The sequence below is a fragment of the Bufo gargarizans genome, chromosome 2, assembly GCF_014858855.1.
Source record: "Bufo gargarizans isolate SCDJY-AF-19 chromosome 2, ASM1485885v1, whole genome shotgun sequence".
NCBI classification, from domain to species: domain Eukaryota; kingdom Metazoa; phylum Chordata; class Amphibia; order Anura; family Bufonidae; genus Bufo; species Bufo gargarizans.
In genome coordinates, this window is record NC_058081.1 from 221,388,936 (window position 1) to 221,410,910 (window position 21,975).

Sequence of the window (21,975 nt, forward strand, 5' to 3'; positions counted from 1 at the left end):
GGCCTGGAAAAGAGTCCCGGCCACCTGAGAAGAGTCCTGGTTCTTCATGAATTCCTGCTCTCCTGCTGATGACTGACAGTCTTCTACCTAGTTTTCTCCCTTTCTCTCTAGGAGAGAACTGACAATCAGCAGGTGGGTGAGAGCAGGAGATTATGAATAACCAGGACTCTTCTCAAGTAGATGTGACTCTTTTCCAGGCCTGGGCTGCAATGATTATGATGCTGGTTCTCAGCAACCACTTACGTTTAGCTCATAAATGACACACCGCTGACATCAGCATTTCTGTCACTATTTTATGCTGCCCTCAGTGAGGTCAGCATAAAGTTGTGGACAGGTTCGCTTTGAGTGTACCCAAACAGTGCCATTAAAAACTATTGGGGTCATTTATCAAACTTGTGTAAATCCGATTCCACCTTTAATTATTCAAAGCTCCTTTGGAAAATGAAAGGTGGAATCTGATTGGTTGCTATGGACAACTAAGCCAGTTCTGCTTTACACCAGTTTGATAAATGACCCCCTATAACTTGACCCATGAAAAACAAGCCCTCATCTGGCTACATTAATAGAAATGTGAAAAAACGCTATGTTAAAGGGTAACTGTCATATTTTTTGTATATGCTAGTTTATTAGAGCTAGGCATGTATACCTGAGTTAGTCTGTCAATGATTGTCAAAAGATCTGTAATTACCTTATAATAACAGCTTTCATTAATGTCCTCTGTCCCTTTCCACGGCTCCCTTAAAATACAGTTGCTATGGCTTGTCTGTTTCTGGATAAGAAGACAGGAAGACGGAGGGGCGGTCCTTCACACTGCATGACTGCATTAGGCTTCAGAGTGAGGAGGCGTGTCTCTCAGTAATCCAATCTGATTGGCTGGCAGAGAGCTGCTGGCTACAGCAAGTGTGTATGTGAAGTGAGGGAAAGCAGTTTTGGCCTCAGAACTGGCAGAGGAGCCATCTTGAGAAGGTCCTCATATTGTAAATGTTTAAACAGCCGTAACTAAGGGAAAAACTCAAGGACAACAGTGGTATGTGAAGAAAATAAAGATTGCTTTATGCATAATACTGCTGCAAATATAACCGGAATATTTAGATGGGTTGTGAAAATTTCATAACAATCACTATCACAGAATTACTAAATTCTCTTAAAACATAACTTTTACTAGTATAAATTTAGAAAATAGCCCCATAACAAAAATAAATAACAATTCGGCTTGTGCCAATAGATAAAAATGTGGAAGAGCCTTACTTTATCTTGGATATGATGATCCCAAATACATTAAGCAATATATTGTAACTTACAGTTTTGAAGACAGCTGATAATAGAGAAGTAAGGCCAGGGCAGGGGTGCTGGGGAATTCCACCCTAAATTGATCCTCACACTACCCCTGCCTACAAGCAGAGCACCCGCTCTGTGCTTTACTTTATCTTGACATCAATACCGGACCATAATGCAATTATCATAGTTTCCATCATTACCATCATCTCACTGGGGAAATGCGTCGGGACAAGGGACGAATATACAGTGGAGGAGTATACCTTACTTACCTACAGGGCTAAACCAGGTGACAGTTGAGGGCTTAGCCACCGAGAAGTGGGGTCGCTCCTTTCGGGGCGGGTGCTCTGCTTGTAGGCAGGGGTAGTGTGAGGGTCAATTTTGGGTGAAATTCCCCCCTCCACCCCTGGCCTTACTTCTCTATTATCTGGTGTGCCAATCAGCTGTCTTGAAAACTGTAAGTTACAATATATTGCTTAATGTATTTGGGATCATCATATCCAAGATAAAGTAAGGCTCTCCCACATTTTTATCTGTTGGCACAAGCCAAATTGTTATTTATTTTTGTTATGGGGCTATTTTCTAAATTTATACTAGTAAAAGTTATGTTTTAAGAGAATTTAGTAATTCTGTGATAATGATAATACTGCTGCAGCAGTAACATATGAAACATGGCAGTTACCCTTTAAGTCATGATAGACTTTGATCCTTGGCCTGGTTACAAATGATCACCGAATTCATCACCATAACAAGTATTAGGTGGGTTAATGTACCATATATATATGAAGTCCTTATAACAGACAAAATCCAGGTGATGTTTTTCCTGTATAAAAAGAATGAAGAATATAATGTGTTTTTACATGTTTTAGCCACTTGGACCCAGTGAAAATAGACTATATAACAGATGCCTCTGTGCTGTGTATGTGACCTTGATTGTCTGCTGGTAATGTCCCGCTCTCCATTCTACTGTGAAATATGTTATTGTAACTTTGCTTTAACGTTTCAGTAACTATGTGTGAACTCTGGCTGGGAAACCTCTAAAGTGACAGGTCTGTTTGCACTATGTACATCCTCTTGCTTTGTGTTTTTCTCTTTGTACAGCTTCAGGCAATTCTTCTGGACTACATTCCAAATCCCAAGTTGGAGCTCGTCCTGGTCATGCTGGTGGTGCCTTTTATAGTCAATGTGAGTACAGCTCTTGTAATGCCAACCTAATGTCCTTTTTTCAGTGCATTGTTTTTTTGCCATGGGAAAGTAGATTTAACATGGCTGACAACCCCAGACCTGTTTTACCATATAAAATAAAAATTAGAGTTTGTCACCTCCAGCAATCACTATTATAGGCAGTAGTACATGCATAGTTCTTCTGCCCCTGACTCTGGATAGCTAATTAATACCCCCCCCCCCCCCCCCATCCATTTCCTCTGCTGTCCCTCCACTGAGCGCTGCTCTAATACATTGAGAGGATTTCTGAGCTCAGGGGTCCAGTCAGTGTACAAAAAGCAGCAGAAAGTAGAAGAACAGGGAGGAGTATACAAATATTAATTAGAGATCCAGAGTCCGGGGCAGCAGGATTGCTCATGTAGTTCTTCACACAATAGTGCTTGCGGGAGGTGCAGACTCCATTTAATTTACACTTTTATGTTAGGATCATGACAGTTTAACGTTATCCATCATTATCTTAGATCCATTTTTATAGAATTTACATTTGGGTATAGTTCATTATATTTGAATTTCGCGGGAATTGGTACTCGATACCGAGAAGTTTCACCTCAATCAACAGGAGCGGGGCGGGCTGGAGGGACGCGATGGGTGGCTGAAATGGTTAGTGAACGGAGCCCTCTAGGTGCTAACGACGCCCACATAGCACCTAGAGGCTCATTAGCATATGTATAAAAGTAAGTTTTTAACAAACACGGCTGCAGGAACTACTGTTAGAAACATACTGTTATGTAGTGCTGACATGGGCGCATCGCTAATGTCAGTCAGCTACATAACAGTATTTCTGGTGGTAGAAACCCTTTAATAATGTACGAGTGCCCTTTAAAATGTATTGGCTCCGATGAGTGTAATAACTTCATAAATTAATTTCTACTGTTAAAAAGAAAATTCCCAAACTCTGGTTCGGTTCCAAGGTGCCACTTAACAGCAGAAATTAATTTCTGAAGTTATTACCTAAAATCCCGAGAGACTTTGCGAAGTAATAACTTCGGCTCATCTGAGCCAATAAATTCTAATACTGTACAGAGCGCTCGCTCCGTAAAGTATTCAAGCAAAGTTTTATGCGAAGCAGCTATACAAAATTTTTCATTACATGCATTTACAAAAGTATTCAGATCCAAGTGCTGGTTTGAAAAATTTAGAATATTTTTCATGTGACAACTCCTTTCTTTTGAACCAATGGTTAGATCCAGTGTTACACTTTTTTGCAATTTTCTAAATAAAAAAAAATAGAAAACTCTTGTTAGACAACTAAAGCCATAGAAATATTTAGCGCTGACCTTTTTTATTCGGTAAATTTGTGTCGTGCCGGCTATCTGTAATATAGGTATTGAGACATTATCTGTTTCTTTTCAGGCCATAATGTTTTGGGTGGTGGACAGCTTAATAATGAAAAAATACAAACGATTAATAGTGGATGAAGGTCTTAAAAACCGAGAACTTGCAGATGATTTTCCATCAGTAGTTGATGAAGAAAGACAGGTAAGTCCTAGCAGGGTGCAGGGAATCCCTCTGCCACAGGCCTTTGAGAAATTAATTTGTGAAATCTGTACAGTGGTCATTCGAGTTACAATATTAGGCCTATTGCACACGGCCGTTTTTTTTTCCCGTTTACTGGCCGTTTTTTGCGTTCCGTATACGGTCCATATACGGAACCATTCATTTCAATGGTTCCGCAAAAAAAACGGAATGTACTCCGTATGCATTCCGTTTCCGTATTTCCGTTTTTCCGTTCCGTTTTAACATAGAACATGTCCTATTATTGCCCGCAAATCACAGTCCGTGGCTCCATTCAAGTCAATGGATCCGCAAAAAAAACGGAACACATACGGAAATGCATCCGTATGTCTTCCGTTTCCATTCCGTTTTTTCCTGAACCATCTATTGAAAATGTTATGCCCAGCCCAATTTTATCTATGTAATTACTGTATACTGTATATGCCATACGGAAAAACGGAACAGAAAAACGGAACAGAAACGGAAACACAACGGAAACAAAAAACAGAACAACGGATCCATGAAAAACGGACCGCAAAACACTGAAAAAGCCATACGGTCGTGTGCAATAGGCCTTAATTGGCTTTGTGATAGCCATTGTAAGATAAAAACCATAACCATAACTTCATTAAAAACTATTATTTGGTTCTGAAATGGTATTAACTTAATTGAGCCCAAAATTGTAATCTTAAAATAAGAGAAAGAATGAAGTGTGATCAGCACAGGCATTTCCAAACTGTGATATTTCGGTGTTAGACGTTGCAGAGGAGCAGTTGAAGGCTGTGAGCAGGTGCTAGTGTACACTGCAGCCAAGAAATAATGAGTCACCAACATCCCTGTCCTGTCCTTCTAGACGTCCCACTTCCTGTCCATCTCCCTGGAAGGCTGAACAAGTTACAGAAATGTATGATGTATTTGTGATAGAAGATATTTCAGTATGTCATAATTCCACATCTAGACTGTGAAAATGTTTCTACGCTTAATGGATTCCTAGATAAAACTACAATTAAATATACAGAACTTTCTAGAAGTATTTCATTGATACTTCATGTCCATATCTTCATGCTGATCTACAGTAGAGGTAGGAAAAAACAAACCCCTCTGATGCTGCTGCCAGGTTCGTCTTCATGTAAAGGAAGCAACGTCATTTCTGGCTTTCATGGCTATGAGAAAAAGTCCCTGTGCAATTACTCTCATGAATGTAATGGAAAACTACTGATACTTCTTTTTAACCTCTTCAAGAAATGTTCATTTTTGTATTTTTGTATTTTTTTTTTTTACTCCCAGACTTCACGGAACCATAATTTAAATTTATTTTTTTCTGTCTACATAGCCATGTGAGGGCTTGTTTTTTGCAGGGCAAGTTGTGCTTTCTAATGGCATTTAATAATGCATATGATGCAGTGGGAAGATGAAAAAAGATTCCAAATGGGGTGGAATTGAAAAAAAAGAGGCTAATTCGCCACAGTTTTAAACTGGCCTGTGCCCTTTATTCTCTGGGTCAGTACCAGTTACAGCAATACCACATTTTTATAGTTTTTCTTGTGTTTTATTACTTAACAAAAAGTTCTTTGCATCGCCTTATTCTAACCCCCATAACTATATCATATTTAGAGGGGTTTCCACTTTCTGGCTACTGTTTATGAATGTGTTTGTAAGATGATTATATGGTACTTACTAATATAGCCTTTGTCAGTGGCGTAACTAACAATGACTTGACCCCTCAGCAAATTTTTGAATGCCCCCCCAGAAACTTTTTCAGCCCCCCCTTCTCTTGTGCATCCCCCACTCCTGTGGCTAGTCTAGATTGCTCTTTCAAACAAGGCCCAGAAGCCGCGCCATCCTTTTCCTACAGTGTCTCTGTATATAATGTAATTTTATAATACTGTTAAGGGGCCCCTAACAATAAAAGCTTTTAGTCCTCCTCCTGGGTGGGCCCCTTCTGAGTTTAGGTCCCCTGCTTCCCCTATAGCTATGCACAATTATCTATATTTCATGAGGTATGCCCCTTGTTTGCCAAGTCTTTTGTGCTGTCCACACAGAAGTCTTGTCCATAAAATGGCTGCTGATGGAGGGTCATGTGACCAGGCACATCACATCCACGTGATGTCATGGGATACCACCTCTCCTGTGTACAGCTGTCAGTGACTGACAGCTATCTCTGTATACATACTTACACAGAGAATATTATAAATTACTGATAACACCTCCCCTGTGTACAACTATCAGTGACTGAGAGCTATCTATATATACACACTTACACAGAGAATACTATCAAACACTGATAACACCTCCCCCTGTACACCTATCAGTGACTGACAGCTATCTCTGTATACAAACTTACACAGAGAATGGTATCAATCACTGATAACCCCTCCCCATGTACAGCTATCAGTGACTGACAGCTATTTATGTATACACAATTACACAGAGAATGCTATCAATCACTGATAACACCTCCCATGTACACCTATCAGTGACTGACAGCTATCTATGTATACACAATTACACAGAGAATACTATCAATTACTGGTAACACCTCATCATGTACAGATGTCAGTGACTGACAGTTATCTATGTATACAAACTTACACAGAGAATGCTATCAATCACTGGTATCCCCTCCCCTGTGTACAACTGAAGTCAGAAAAAAACTGTGAGATAAATGTATAAATTAAAAGTTTTTCTGAATATTTTTCCATAAAACTATTTATCAGCTCCTCCTGCTCTATAATATGCTGCCTGCAGTTTGCATTGTATTTTGTGGTGACAGATTATCTTTAAATATCTAAGTTATTGAGCTGTTTATGTAGAGCTCTCATTTCTTGTGCCTAAAAAGTAGGTAAGTAAATAGGTAGTGTATAAACATCTGATGCACAAAAATAGACCAAAATTATATAAACTTAAAAAAAAAGTACAAGAATTAAAATGCAGGCTAAAGGTATCAGTGATCTTTATGTATATAGCTGGTAATTTATTTTTTATGCCACATGAGAACTTTTGTGTCCTTTGTATAGTCTGTTATACTGGTAGGAATTTTTGTTCTGCTGAAATGATATCAACAATGTAATATATTTCTTATAAGTAAATAACTTTTCATTTCCAAGTGACATTCTCTAAATCTTCAGATCAGATTCTCAGAACACAGAGACAATTATTCTGCACACTGAATCCAATGAATGTATCCCATTGGCTTTTTCAACTTCCGTTACTGACCTTTATTCTCAACTTCTCGTGATTTCCTTATCCACACAACAATGGTTCTCCTCAGATGCGTGTTTTGCCTTTAGTTCCCATGGCAATGCAGTTCCAGATTGTTATCTTACTGCATACTAGTACAAGTATCTATATCACGCTGCTTTATGTTCTCCTTTATGGAAGCATGATCTTATCTTGTTATATATAATATAGCCATACATCTGCTGCTCTTCTGATCATACCAGTTTATACTTGTGCTAAATCACTTTTCCATTAAATATAAAAAGGTTTGCACTATTGTACGGCTATGTAAAACATTGCTCCCTTGATGTGTGAATTTTTAGCTACTTTACTATACAGAGATTTTACAACATTGTGAGCAAATATTCCTTGTAAATATTTAACTGCTATACTGCTTACTTTAGCCTATAGGGTCGGGTCCACACTTGGCAGAAATTTTTGTTGCTGCAGATCTCAACACTAATCCATTGTGCAGCAAACTCGTCATGTGTTAGATTAAGATTGTGCTGCCGAATCACCACAGATTTAAGTGCAGTGCCTGAACTTACCCCTGAAGCTGTCTTAGAACATATCAGCTCATGGACTGTTGGGATTGTCCCCAGCAATACTACTTTTTTCATAATATTTATTGAAAGGACAGCACTTTTCTGGAAACCTTTTTATATTACATGCCTTTACAGACTTGCTTAAATGGGTTATCCAACTCTATGTAACTGATGACCTATCCTTTGGATAAGTCATCAGTGTCTGATCAGTGGGACCCCTACCTATCATCTGTTTGAGAAGGCCCCAGTGCTTCTGTGAGCGCTACGGCCTTCTCACTGCTTACCCTAGGCCAGTGATGTCACTACCATCAGTCACGTGGCCTAGGCACAGCTCAGCCTCATTCAAGTGAAGCACCAGAGCCTTCTCAAACAGCTGATCGGCGGGGGTCCAGGGTGTCAGACCCCCACAGATCAAATGCTGTTGACCTATAGGATAGGTCATCAGTTACAGAGTCGGATTACCCTTTTAATTAAGAATTTCATTTTCACATGCCAGACATGTAACAAAACAAAACTGCAGGTTGTTAAGTGCCGCTCAATGGTTGTCTGATTAGGATGAACAGCCTAAAGAGTATCTTCTCAGCATACCAATTATGAGCAGATGGATAGATCACATCCCTAGGGGACATTTACTCCAGTGGTACTCCTGGGTTCTGTAGTGGGGTCTCTGGGGTTTCGTTAGCTGGTTCCCGCTAATGACCGATACAGAAGATGCAGATTAGTAATCATATATTCACAACATGACCCCTTTTTTGCTAATGCATCAACCTCACATCGCTAACAGTTATCAAAAAGCAGTTCCTGTAGTGTATAAATAAATAGCATTTTCTGAAAAATGGTCTGGCTTTTAAGTTATTTATAAAAGCTTTCCTCCACTTTTCCATGCAGGAAAAGGTGTACAATGGTAGGTTTAAAGGGAGTCTGTCACCAGGAAATTCACTGGTAAACCAGGCACATTGTCTTGTAAAAGACCTTTTACACAGGCCAGTGATCTGCTGACCGAACTTTCAGATCATTGCCCCATGTTGAAGGCCCACCGATCAACCAACGAGCAATCACTCATTTGTCGACTCATCACATCTTTCATGCGACCATAAAAATAATATCACTTTTTGACAGCACATCTCTGCATGTAAAGAGGGATGTGCTCTTGGTAATAATTTTAATGAATGACCACAAGAACGATCTGAAGTAACGAATGGTCATTCATGCACCTTGTTTAGGCAGTTTTATGCCTGTATGCAAGGTCCTTAAAGAGCATCTGTCAGCAGATTTGTGAAACTGGCTGACCTGTTACATGTGCACTTGGCTGCTGAAGGCATCTGTGTTGGTCCCATAATAGGAATAATTGTGTGTGTGTGTATGTATATATATATATACAGTACAGACCAAAAGTTTGGACACACCTTCTCATTCAAAGAGTTTTCTTTATTTTCATGACTATGAAAATTGTAGATTCACACTGAAGGCATCAAAACTATGAATTAACACATGTGGAATTATATACATAACAAAAAAGTGTGAAACAACTGAAAATATGTCATATTCTAGGTTCTTCAAAGTAGCCACCTTTTGCTTTGATTACTCCTTTGCACACTCTTGGCATTCTCTTGATGAGCTTCAAGAGGTAGTCACCTGAAATGGTTTTCACTTCACAAGTGTGCCCTGTCAGGTTTAATAAGTGGGATTTCTTGCCTTATAAATGGGGTTGGGATCATCAGTTGCGTTGTGGAGAAGTCAGGTGGATACACACCTGATAGTCCTACTGAATAGACTGTTAGAATTTGTATTACGGCAAGAAAAAAGCAGCTAAGTAAAGAAAAATGAGTGGCTATCATTACTTTAAGAAATGAAGGTCAGTCAGTCCGAAAAATTGGGAAAACTTTGAAAGTGTCCCCAAGTGCAGTCACAAAGACCATCAAGCGCTACAAAGAAACTGGCTCACATGCGGACCGCCCTAGGAAAGGAAGACCAAGAGTCACCTCTGCTGTGGAGGATAAGTTCATCCGAGTCACCAGCAGCTCAGATTAGAGACCAGGTCAATGCCACACAGAGTTCTAGCAGCAGACACATCTCTAGAACAACTGTTAAGAGGAGACTGTGTGAATCAGGTCTTCATGGTAGAATATCTGCTAGGAAACCACTGCTAAGGACAGGCAACAAGCAGAAGAGACTTGTTTGGGCTAAAGAACACAAGGAATGGACATTAGACCAGTGGAAATCTGTGCTTTGGTCTGATGAGTCCAAATTTGAGATCTTTGGTTCCAACCACCGTGTCTTTGTGCGACGCAGAAAAGGTGAACAGATGGACTCTACATGCCTGGTTCCCACCGTGAAGCATGGAGGAGGAGGTGTGATGGTGTGGGGGTGCTTTGCTGCTGACACTGTTTGGGATTTATTTAACCCCTTAAGGACATAGGGCGTACCGGTACGCCCTATTTCCCGAGTCCTTAAGGACCAAGGGCGTACCGGTACGTCCTAACTTAAAATCTTAATTCCGGCGCCGCTGGGGTTAATCGGAACGGGATTTCGGCTGAAATCATTCAGCCGGCATGCCGTAACAACGCAGGGGGGGGTCATTTGACCCCCCCTATCGGCGATCGCAGAAAACCGCAGGTCAATTCAGACCTGCGGTTTGCTGCGCTTTTTGCCGTTTCTGATCCCCGCGGTCCCTGACCGCGGGGATCAGAAACTTCAGAGTGCCCGAAATCAATATTGTTAACCCCCCCCTGCACCCCTGCACGATTTGATGGCGGCGGGTGGTGCAGGGGGGGTGTCGCATGCAGTGGGGGCGTTGCAGGAGGCGGGCGGTGCGGCAGGCGGGATCGCGATCCCCCGCCCGCCTCCCATTGCATAATCGTTGGTGTACAGTGGGTATACCAGGGTGCCAGCACATTGCTGGCACCCTGGTATAAACGGCTGACATCGTTGATGCGATGTCAGCCGTTTAACCCTTTCCATACATCGGTCCGTACGGACCGCTGTATGGAAAAGGTTAACAGTAAGAGGGAGCTCCCTCCCTCTCCGATCGGGGGGCTGCTGTGCCTTTGCAGCCCCCCGATGGGAGAAGGAGAGAGCCCCCAGACAGCCCCCCCAGAACCCCGTCCTTACCCTTCCCCGTCTGCGAAGTTCTGACCATAACTGAGCAGACGGGGAAGGTTCCCATGGCAACAGGACGCCTGATCAGGCGTCCTGCTGTCCATGGTGCTGAACAGATCTGTGCTGAAAGCATAGACCTGTTCAGTGTAAGTAAAATACAGTGCAGAAACCTATATAGGTTCTGTTCTGTATTTTACAGACATCAGACCCACTGGATCTTCAAGAACCAAGTGGGTCTGGGTCAAAAAAATCAAATAAAAAGTGAAAAAAGTTAAGATAAAAAAAAAAACATTTATCACTGAATAAAAATTAAAAAAATAAAATACACTACACATATTAGGTATCGCCGCGTCCGTAACGACCTGATCTATAAAATGGTCATGTTACTTTCCCCGCACAGTGAACGCCATAAAAATAAAAAAATAAAAACTATGAGAAAATTGAAATTTTGCCCACCTTACTTCCCAAAAAAGGTAATAAAAGTGATCAAAAAAGTCGCATGTACGCCAAAATAGTACCAATCAAACCGTCATCTCATCCCGCAAAAAATGAGACCCTACTCAAGATAATCGCCCAAAAACTGAAAAAACTATGGCTCTTAGACTATGGAAACACTAAAACATGATTTTTTTTGGTTTCAAAAATAAAATCATTGTGTAAAATGTACATAAATAAAAATAAAGTATACATATTAGGTATCGCCGCGTCCGTATCGACCGGCTCTATATAAATATCACATGACCTAACCCCTCAGGTGACAACCGTAAAAAAAAAAAAATAAAACTGTGTAAAAAAAGCAATTTTTTGCCATCTTATGTCACAAAAAGTGTAATAGCAAGCGATCAAAAAGTCATATGCACCCCAAAATAGTGCCAATCAAACTGTCATCTCACCCCGCAAAAAATTAGACCCTACTCAAGATAATCACCCAAAAACTGAAAAAACTATGGCTCTTAGACTATGGAGACACTAAACAATTTTTTGGTTTTCAAAATGAAGTTATTGTATAAAACTTACATAAATAAAAAAAAATTGTATACATATTAGGTATCGCCGCGTCCGTGACAACCTGCTCTATAAAATTACCACGTGATCTAACCTGTCAGATGAATGTTGTAAATAACAAAAAAAAAAAACATGCCAAAAAAGCTATTTCTTGTTACCTTGCCGCACAAAAAGTGTAATATAGAGCAACCAAAAATCATATGTACCCTAAACTAGTACCAACAATACTGCCACCCTATTCCGTACTTTCTAAAATGGGGTCACTTTTTTTGGAGTTTCTACTCTAGGGGTGCATCAGGGGGGCTTCAAATGGGACATGGTGTCAAAAAACCAGTCCAGCAAAATCTGCCTTCCAAAAACCGTATGGCATTCCTTTTCTTCTGCACCCTGCCGTGTGCCCGTACAGTAGTTTAGGACCACATATGGGGTGTTTCTGTAAACTACAGAATCAGGGCCATAAATAATGAGTTTTGTTTGGCTGTTAACCCTTGCTTTGTTACAGGAAAAAAAATATTAAAATGGAAAATCTGCCAAAAAAGTGAAATTTTGAAATTGTATCTCTATTTTCCATTGAATCTTGTGCAACACCTAAAGGGTTAACAAAGTTTGTAAAAATCAGTTTTGAATACCTTGAGGGGTGTAGTTTCTTAGATGGGGTCACTTTTATGGAGTTTCTACTCTAGGGGGGCATCAGGGGGGCTCCAAATGGGACATGGTGTCAAAAAACCAGTCCAGCAAAATCTGCCTTCCAAAAACCGTATGGCATTCCTTTTCTTCTGCACCCTGCCGTGTGCCCGTACAGTAGTTTAGGACCACATATGGGGTGTTTCTGTAAACTACAGAATCAGGGCCATAAATAATGAGTTTTGTTTGGCTGTTAACCCTTGCTTTGTTACAGGAAAAAAAATATTAAAATGGAAAATCTGCCAAAAAAGTGAAATTTTGAAATTGTATCTCTATTTTCCATTGAATCTTGTGCAACACCTAAAGGGTTAACAAAGTTTGTAAAATCAGTTTTGAATACCTTGAGGGGTGTAGTTTCTTAGATGGGGTCACTTTTATGGAGTTTCTACTCTAGGGGGGCATCAGGGGGGCTCCAAATGGGACATGGTGTCAAAAAACCAGTCCAGCAAAATCTGCCTTCCAAAAACCGTATGGCATTCCTTTCCTTCTGCGCCCTGCCGTGTGCCCGTACAGTAGTTTACGACCACATATGGGGTGTTTCTGTAAACTACAGAATCAGGGCCATAAATAATGAGTTTTGTTTGGCTGTTAACCCTTGCTTTGTTACTGGAAAAAAAATATTAAAATGGAAAATCTGCCAAAAAAGTGAAATTTTGAAATTGTATCTCTATTTTCCATTGAATCTTGTGCAACACCTAAAGGGTTAACAAAGTTTGTAAAATCAGTTTTGAATACCTTGAGGGGTGTAGTTTCTTAGATGGGGTCACTTTTATGGAGTTTCTACTCTAGGGGGGCATCAGGGGGGCTCCAAATGGGACATGGTGTCAAAAAACCAGTCCAGCAAAATCTGCCTTCCAAAAACCGTATGGCATTCCTTTCCTTCTGCGCCCTGCCGTGTGCCCGTACAGTAGTTTACGACCACATATGGGGTGTTTCTGTAAACTACAGAATCAGGGCCATAAATAATGAGTTTTGTTTGGCTGTTAACCCTTGCTTTGTTACTGGAAAAAAAATATTAAAATGGAAAATCTGCCAAAAAAGTGAAATTTTGAAATTATATCTCTATTTTCCATTGAATCTTGTGCAACACCTAAAGGGTTAACAAAGTTTGTAAAATCAGTTTTGAATACCTTGAGGGGTGTAGTTTCTTAGATGGGGTCACTTTTATGGAGTTTCTACTCTAGGGGTGCATCAGGGGGGCTTCAAATGGGACATGGTGTCAAAAAACTGTCCAGCACAATCTGGCTTCCAAAAACCATACGGCGCACCTTTCACTCTACGCCCCGCTGTGTGGCCGTACAGTAGTTTATGGCCACATATGGGGTGTTTCTGTAAACAGTAGAGTCAGGGCAATAAAGATACAGTCTTGTTTGGCTGTTAACCCTTGCTTTGTTAGTGGAAAAAATGGGTTAAAATGGAAAATTAGGCAAAAAAATGAAATTCTCAAATTTCATCCCCATTTGCCAATAACTCTTGTGCAACACCTAAAGGGTTAACGGAGTTTGTAAAATCAGTTTTGAATACCTTGAGGGGTGTAGTTTCTTAGATGGGGTCACTTTTATGGAGTTTCTACTCTAGGGGTGCATCAGGGGGCTTCAAATGGGACATGGTGTCAAAAAAAACTGTCCAGCAAAATCTGGCTTCCAAAAACCATATGGCGCACCTTTCACTCTACGCCCCGCTGTGTGGCCGTACAGTAGTTTATGGCCACATATGGGGTGTTTCTGTAAACAGCAGAGTCAGGGCAATAAAGATACAGTCTTGTTTGGCTGTTAACCCTTGCTTTGTTAGTGGAAAAAATGGGTTAAAATGGAAAATTAGGCAAAAAAATGAAATTCTCAAATTTCATCCCCATTTGCCAATAACTCTTGTGCAACACCTAAAGGGTTAACGGAGTTTGTAAAATCAGTTTTGAATACCTTGAGGGGTGTAGTTTATAGAATGGGGTCATTTTTGGGCGGTTTCTATTATGTAAGCCTCGCAAAGTGACTTCAGAGCTGTAGTGGTCCCTAAAAATTGGGTTTTTGTAAATTTCTGAAAAATTTCAAGATTTGCTTCTAAACTTCTAAGCCTTGTAACATCCCCAAAAAATAAAATATCATTCCCAAAATAATTCAAACATGAAGTAGACATATGGGGAATGTTAAGTCATCACAATTTTTTGGGGTATTACTATGTATTACAGAAGTAGAGAAACTGAAACTTTGAAATTTGCTAATTTTTCCAAATTTTTGGTAAATTAGGTATTTTATTATGCAAAAAAATTAATTTTTTTGACTTTTTTTTACTAGTATCATGAAGTACAATATGTGACGAAAAAACAATCTCAGAATGGCCTGGATAAGTCAAAGCGTTTTAAAGTTATCACCACTTAAAGTGACACTGGTCAGATTTGCAAAAAATGGCCTGGTCCTTAAGGTGAAAATGAGCCCGGTCCTTAAGGGGTTAAAATTGAAGGCATACTGAAACAGCATGGCTACCACAGCATCTTGCAGTGGCATGCTATACCATCCGGTTTGCGTTTAGTTGGACCATCATTTATTTTTCAACAGGACAATGACCCCAAACACACCCCCAGGCTTCGTAAGGGCTATTTGACCATGAAGGAGAGTGATGGGGTGCTGCGCCAGATGACCTGGCCTCCACAGTCCCCGGACCTGAACCCAATTGAGATGGTTTGGGGTGAGCTGGACCGCAGAGTGAAGGCAAAAGGTCCAACAAGTGCTACGCATCTCTGGGAACTGTTGGAAGACCATTTCAGGTGACTACCTCTTGAAGCTCATCAAGAGAATGCCAAGAGTGTGCAAAGCAGTAATCAAAGCAAAAGGTGGCTACTTTGAAGAACCTAGAATATGACATATTTTCAGTTGTTTTACAGTTTTTTGTTATGTATATAATTCAACATGTGTTAATTCATAGTTTTTATGCCTTCAGTGTGAATCTACAATTTTCATAGTCATGAAAATAAAGAAAACTCTTTGAATGAGAAGGTGTGTCCAAACTTTTGGTCTGTACTGTGTGTGTATATAATAATCTATTTTTATATAGCATGCACATATTCCACTGCACTTTACAATCAGGGGGTTCAAGTACAAACAGTCCTGAATAACATAGCAACAGACAAGTCGATAATTAGAACAAGAGGAGTGAGGGCCCTACTTGCAAGAGCTTACAATCCATGAGGCGATGGGGGTGAGACAAAAGGTAGAAGTGCTTGTTTTATACAATGTTCCAGCCATCTGAACACAATGGGGGAGTAGATATGAGGCTACATGAGCCAGTCACCAGTCGATATCTGTAGTGCCTCTGAGCTCATGTAATGTGGTGGATACTGATAGATCAGGTAATGGCATTAGCGTTAGGCCTCTTGCACATATTTTGTTTCCGTGTCTGATCCGCTTTTTTATTTTTGCAGATAGGATGCGGACCCATTCATTTCAATGGGTCCGCAAAAAACGTGGTCAGTATGTCCGTTCCGTTGCTCCGCAAAAAAAATAGTGCATGTCCTATTTTTACTAGTTTGCGGACAAGGATAGGCATTAGAACAATGGATCCGCAAAAAAAAATGGATCCGCAAAAAAAAAACAGATGCCATACGAAACGTCATCCTTTTTTTGCGGATCCGCAATTTGCGGACCGCAAAACACATACGGTCGTGTGCATGAAGCCTTACTCCTAGAGGTTCTGCTTTCTCTACAACTGCTGCGCCCTCTGAACTTTGATTGACGGGGCCAGGCGTAATGATGTTTTCCCTGCCTGGTCCTATCAATCAAAGTGCAGAGGCGGTAGCAGTTGCAGAGAAAGCAGAGCCTATAGGTATGACAGCAACACCCCCCGTTACTTCTAGAGGCACATTTGCATATTTTAAAACTTCATTTTTCTCAGCAATATGAACATAGTACCAACCAAGCGCACATACAACAGGTCAGCCAGTTTCATAGGTTCAAATCTGCTAAGTGCTGATTTACCTGCTATTATTGTTGATCAGTCTAAAAGGATCTTTAGTAAATGTGCCCCAAAGAGTGCTTCACCAGTCCAGGCCTATCTGCATCGTTTACATCCTCCTTTTTGAGGGTGTGCATCCAGTGGACAGCCCACAGTGGTGATGTCACTATGGATCATGTGGCTGATGCTCGTTGGGGCCCAGTGATGTGTTGTTCATATGGACTACAGGTTTGTGTTCTTCAGTACTGGTTTGAAACTCTTAGGCCTGGAGAACAGTGACTTAAACTGGTTTTCCGGGTATTTAACCACCTCCCGTCCGCCCGTTGACTATAAACGTCTGGAAGGTGGTTCTCTATCTCTGAAAAATCATGCAGCTGCAGATCGGGAACCCTTAGAAAAGGCAGGGACACCTGTGAACTGTCTAGATCACTGTATACACATCGCTATGCGCTTCCTGTTCCGGCCCGGCGGTCATGTGACCGCCAGAGCCGGGTAAGTGCAGGAGCTGTCGGGTCTTTCACAGACCTCGATCAGCCCTGCACTGAGGCTGTATAGCGCTGTATACCACTGTACAGCCTCTCTGGGGGGTGTATGTCCCCTGTAACTGGGGCTACTATGTCAGCCCCAGTTACAGGAGAAATCAATAGTGAAAATAAAATGTGAAGATAAATGTCCCCCAGAGGTCTTGTATGACCTTATTGGGGATGAAAAGTGTAAAATAAAAAAATAGTCTTAAAATTAAAAAAATGTAAAAAAAAGTTTCACATGTAAAAAAAAAAGAAAAAATCCCCAAGTAAGGAATAAAAAAAATGTTAAAAATAGAAAAAAATATAAAATAGACATATTTGGTATTGCATCGTCCGTGACGGTCGGCTCTATAAATATATCACATGATCCACCCAGTCCGAAAAAACACCATAAAAAAATAAAAACTGTCAAAAAAAGCCATTTTTGTCACCTTACATCACAAAAAGTGCAACACCAAGTGATCAAAAAGGCGTATGTCCCACAAAATGGTACCAATAAAACAGTCACCTTATTCCGCAAAAATGAGCCCCTACATAAGAAAATCATTTAAAAAATAAAAAAAACTATAGCTTAGAACATGGATACATTAAAACATAATTTTTTTGTTTCAAAAATGCTATTATCGTGTAAAATAAAATAAATAAATTAGAGAAAAGCATACATATTATATAAATGAATAAAAACTGTGCTAAAACAACCATTTTTTTTGGTCACCTTGCCCCATAAAGTGTTATAATGAATGATCAAAAAATCATATGTACCCCAAAACAGTACCAATAAAACTGGCACCTTATCCCCTAGTTTCCAAAATGGGGTCACTTTTGGGGAGTTTCTACTGTAAGGGTGCATCAGGGGGGCTTCAAATGGGACATGGCATCTAAAAACCAGTTCAGCAAAATCTGCCTTCCAAAAACCATGTGGCGCTCCTTTTCTTCTGCGCCCTGCCGTGTGCCCATACAGCAGTTTATGACCACATGTGGGGGGTTTCTGTAAACCGCAGAAACAGGGTAATAAATATTGAGTTTTGTTTGGCTGTTACCCTCGATGTGTTAAAGAAAAAAATAGATTAAAATAGAAAATCTTCCAAAAAAGTGAAATTTAAATATTTCATCTCCATTTTCCTTTAATTCTTGTGGAACGCCTAAAGGGTTAACAAAGTTTGTAAAATCAGTTTTAAGTAACTTGAGGGGTGTAGTTTCTACAATGGGGTCATTTATGGGGGTATCCAATATGTAGGCCCCACAAAGTGACTTCAGACCTGAACTGGTCCTTAAAAAGTGGGTTTTGGCAATTTTCTTATACATTTTAAGAACTGCTTCTAAAATTCTAAGCCTTCTAACGTCCTAAAAAAATAAAATGACATTTCCAAAATGATATAAAAGTAGAAGTGGGGCACTCTCTTAAGTAAAGGGATCTTTATTACACAGAAATATATAGATATAAAATGCAATAGAATTAATATAGCAATTAAAATGCAATAGAATTAATATAGCAGCAAATAAAACAGAATATCAGTCCTACAATAATGTTAAAATTTATATTAAGTAGCCAGCATACAAATAGATCCCAGAATAAATATATAAATTATTCCATTATTTTCCACTCTAGTAATAGTTCAAATAAATCTTCATTCATATAACGATTTCGTTGATATTAATAATTTGTTTAAGTGCCAGCAGGCAAGAGTTTCCAAATGTAACCAGTCTCTTATGAACTTCAGTCTATGACTGAGTAGAAAGTTCTCCTATTAGGAATAATGAACTCCACCTCAATACATCTGCAACATTGTATGCGTGTAGTATCCAAAGTTCAGAGCAATGTAGCTATTCAATGGTTGCAGTAAGTGTTGAAAAAGCTACTAGTGCATACAGCGGCGTCCCGCTGTAATAATCAGAAAGCGATCGCTATGGGGACAATGTAATCTTACCCGGCGGTCTTTTGGCTGGACAATGAGCCCTCGACTCGGCACACTTAGCTTGTAAGATCCCAGTCTCAAGGGCTGCCGCTTTGGATTTGAATTATGGCGCCACTTGGGTCTGTTTATACCACGTGTTTTTGGCGTCTCTGATGTCGCAGTTGGTAAGTTGAATAAATCCTTTTCGTATAGCAATGTCCAGGTCACCGGAGTTACACAGTCCTTTCTTTCTTTAAGGGGGGATTCGTACCAGACGCGTTTCGGGGATTTATGATATTGACCCCTTGCTGAGGAAGGGGTCAATATCATAAATCCCCGAAACGCGTCTGGTACGAATCCCCCCTTAAAGAAAGAAAGGACTGTGTAACTCCGGTGACCTGGACATTGCTATACGAAAAGGATTTATTCAACTTACCAACTGCGACATCAGAGACGCCAAAAACACGTGGTATAAACAGACCCAAGTGGCGCCATAATTCAAATCCAAAGCGGCAGCCCTTGAGACCGGGATCTTACAAGCTAAGTGTGCCGAGTCGAGGGCTCATTGTCCAGCCAAAAGACCGCCGGGTAAGATTACACTGTCCCCATAGCGATCGCTTTCTGATTATTACAGCGGGACGCCGCTGTATGCACTAGTAGCTTTTTCAACACTTACTGCAACCATTGAATAGCTACATTGCTCTGAACTTTGGATACTACACGCATACAATGTTGCAGATGTATTGAGGTGGAGTTCATTATTCCTAATAGGAGAACTTTCTACTCAGTCATAGGCTGAAGTTCATAAGAGACTGGTTACATTTGGAAACTCTTGCCTGCTGGCACTTAAACAAATTATTAATATCAACGAAATCGTTATATGAATGAAGATTTATTTGAACTATTACTAGAGTGGAAAATAATGGAATAATTTATATATTTATTCTGGGATCTATTTGTATGCTGGCTATTTAATATAAATTTTAACATTATTGTAGGACTGATATTCTGTTTTATTTGCTGCTATATTAATTCTAATGCATTTTAATTGCTATATTAATTCTATTGCATTTTATATCTATATATTTCTGTGTAATAAAGATCCCTTTACTTAAGAGAGTGCCCCACTTCTACTTTTATATTTATTCTACTTTTTCAGACTGGGTGTTGTCTGTCAGTGGGAGCACCTCTGCTGGATCCCCCCCTCATCCTAGTGCGACATTATTTTATATTTATTTCCAAAATGATGCCAACATAAAGTAGACATATGGTGAATGTTAAGTAATAAATATTTTATGAGGTATCACTTTCTGTTTTAAAAGTAGAGAAATTGACATTTTGAAAATTGCAAATTTTTCTAAATTTGGGGTAAATTGGGGATTTTTTCATAAATAAAGGTGAAATATATTGACTCAAATTTATGACTATCATGAAGTAAAATGTGTCACGAGAAAACAATCTCTGAATGACTTGGATAAGTAAAAGCGTTCCAAAGTTATTACCACATAAAGTGACATGTCAGATTTGCTAAATTAGGCCTGGTCAGGAAGGGGCAAATGACCCGGATGTGTAGTGGTTAATATTGATAACCTTTCCTACCACCTATCTGATATTGACCTATCCTGAGGATAGGCCATTAATATAAAAATCTCGTTTAAACCCTTTAAATTAAGACCTTGAGTAAATGTCTTCGCTGAAAAAAATAATCTAGCAAATGTATAATAATTTGTCGTGATCTTCAAAAAGCCAAGTACTACTGAGATGATCCAATAATGCGTTACATGAAGACTAGCTCACTTTGTTCCTATTATAGATTTACAAATTGGGGACTCTAGGGCCTCTTGAGCTGTTCAATGTTTAACCCCTCTTCTCTTGGCATATGTTTTAAAAAGGTAATAGGAAATTCATTGGATTACAGTGGACGTTTTTGTATGAACACTGGAGTCTTCTTCACAGTAGAAAGCAGGCGTCATAAGTCTGCAGTGTATATGCTGATAATGTGCTGATATACATTTTAATCATATCTTTAGCTACTTGCTTATAATTTTGTATTTCTGTTTTCCGCTTCTTCCAGGTTTTGCTTGGACCGTCACCTGTTCGTACATATTGTTAATATTACTGTTATTTGGCTATTCTCCGTGGAGCACTGTACATGTTACTGCTGCTTCTGATCATCACTTCTGGGATCAGTTCCTCAAAGTTTATTTTAAAAAAAATAAGCACATCAATAAATTTGGCATTTCAATGAAGTCAATACTATTCAGAACATGCAGTGAATAAAGAACATTGAGAGAAGAGTATTCCACAGAGGCATTCAGCATTTGATACAGTTCAGAGACTGTTATTTCTATTGCGAATATTTTACGGTATTCATTGATGGTTCCTTCTTCTGTTTTACTTTCTTGTTTGTCTTGTTACTTTTTCAGTGAACCAATGAGAAGTCTGGTAAGCACACTAACAGGATGAAATAAAAGGAATTATACTGAAAGGTTACAGACACTTGATGTTACCTTAGAAAAGCTAATGGATGCCCATTTGTCAAATCCTCAGTTTAAACCGTCCATTTCATCTTGGCTTTGTTCACACTAGTGCCCTAGTTCTGTTCTACCAGAGTTCCATTAACTGTGGTTTGCGCTGTGCTACTTGCTAAAAAAAATATAACAGGAAGCTGGCATGGATGTTTTAAAAATATAAACCATGACACCAATGTGAACAGAGCCTAAAGCAAATTTGTACATGTACAAATGTGCTAAATCTGAATCAAACACATTTTTGTGGCTCAAATTTATATTTTTATCTTAAAAAAAAATATATGCAAATAAAATAATTAAAGCATAACTATGAGTGCTTTGATCTGGTATTGTTTGTCCTATATAGAGCTGTTTTGAGTGTTTCTGTTGCAGGATGAGAAAGTATAATGGTACATTCACACTAGCATTCTTAGAATCCGGCAAGCTGTAAACAAACGGATACCTTTTTTTTTCCGGATCTGTAACATCCGGAATAACGGGTGCAGTATTTAAAATTTTTTAAGGATCAATATATCCCGGCGCAGACTGGAAA

The 21,975-nt window shown here is 39.6% G+C and overlaps 1 protein-coding gene across 1 annotated transcript in view; it reads left to right on the forward strand.

Moving 5' to 3' along the window:
• Positions 1–21,756, forward strand: part of LOC122925383 (store-operated calcium entry regulator STIMATE-like) — a 117,890-nt gene extending 96,134 nt beyond the window's left edge. The window contains exons 6-8 of the mRNA XM_044276738.1: positions 2,377–2,460; positions 3,853–3,978; positions 20,987–21,756. Of these exons, the coding sequence (XP_044132673.1) occupies positions 2,377–2,460; positions 3,853–3,978; positions 20,987–21,025 (249 nt within the window). The 3' untranslated portion in view covers positions 21,026–21,756. The remainder of the gene's footprint in view (positions 1–2,376; positions 2,461–3,852; positions 3,979–20,986) is intronic.
• The last annotated feature ends 219 nt before the right edge of the window (positions 21,757–21,975 follow it).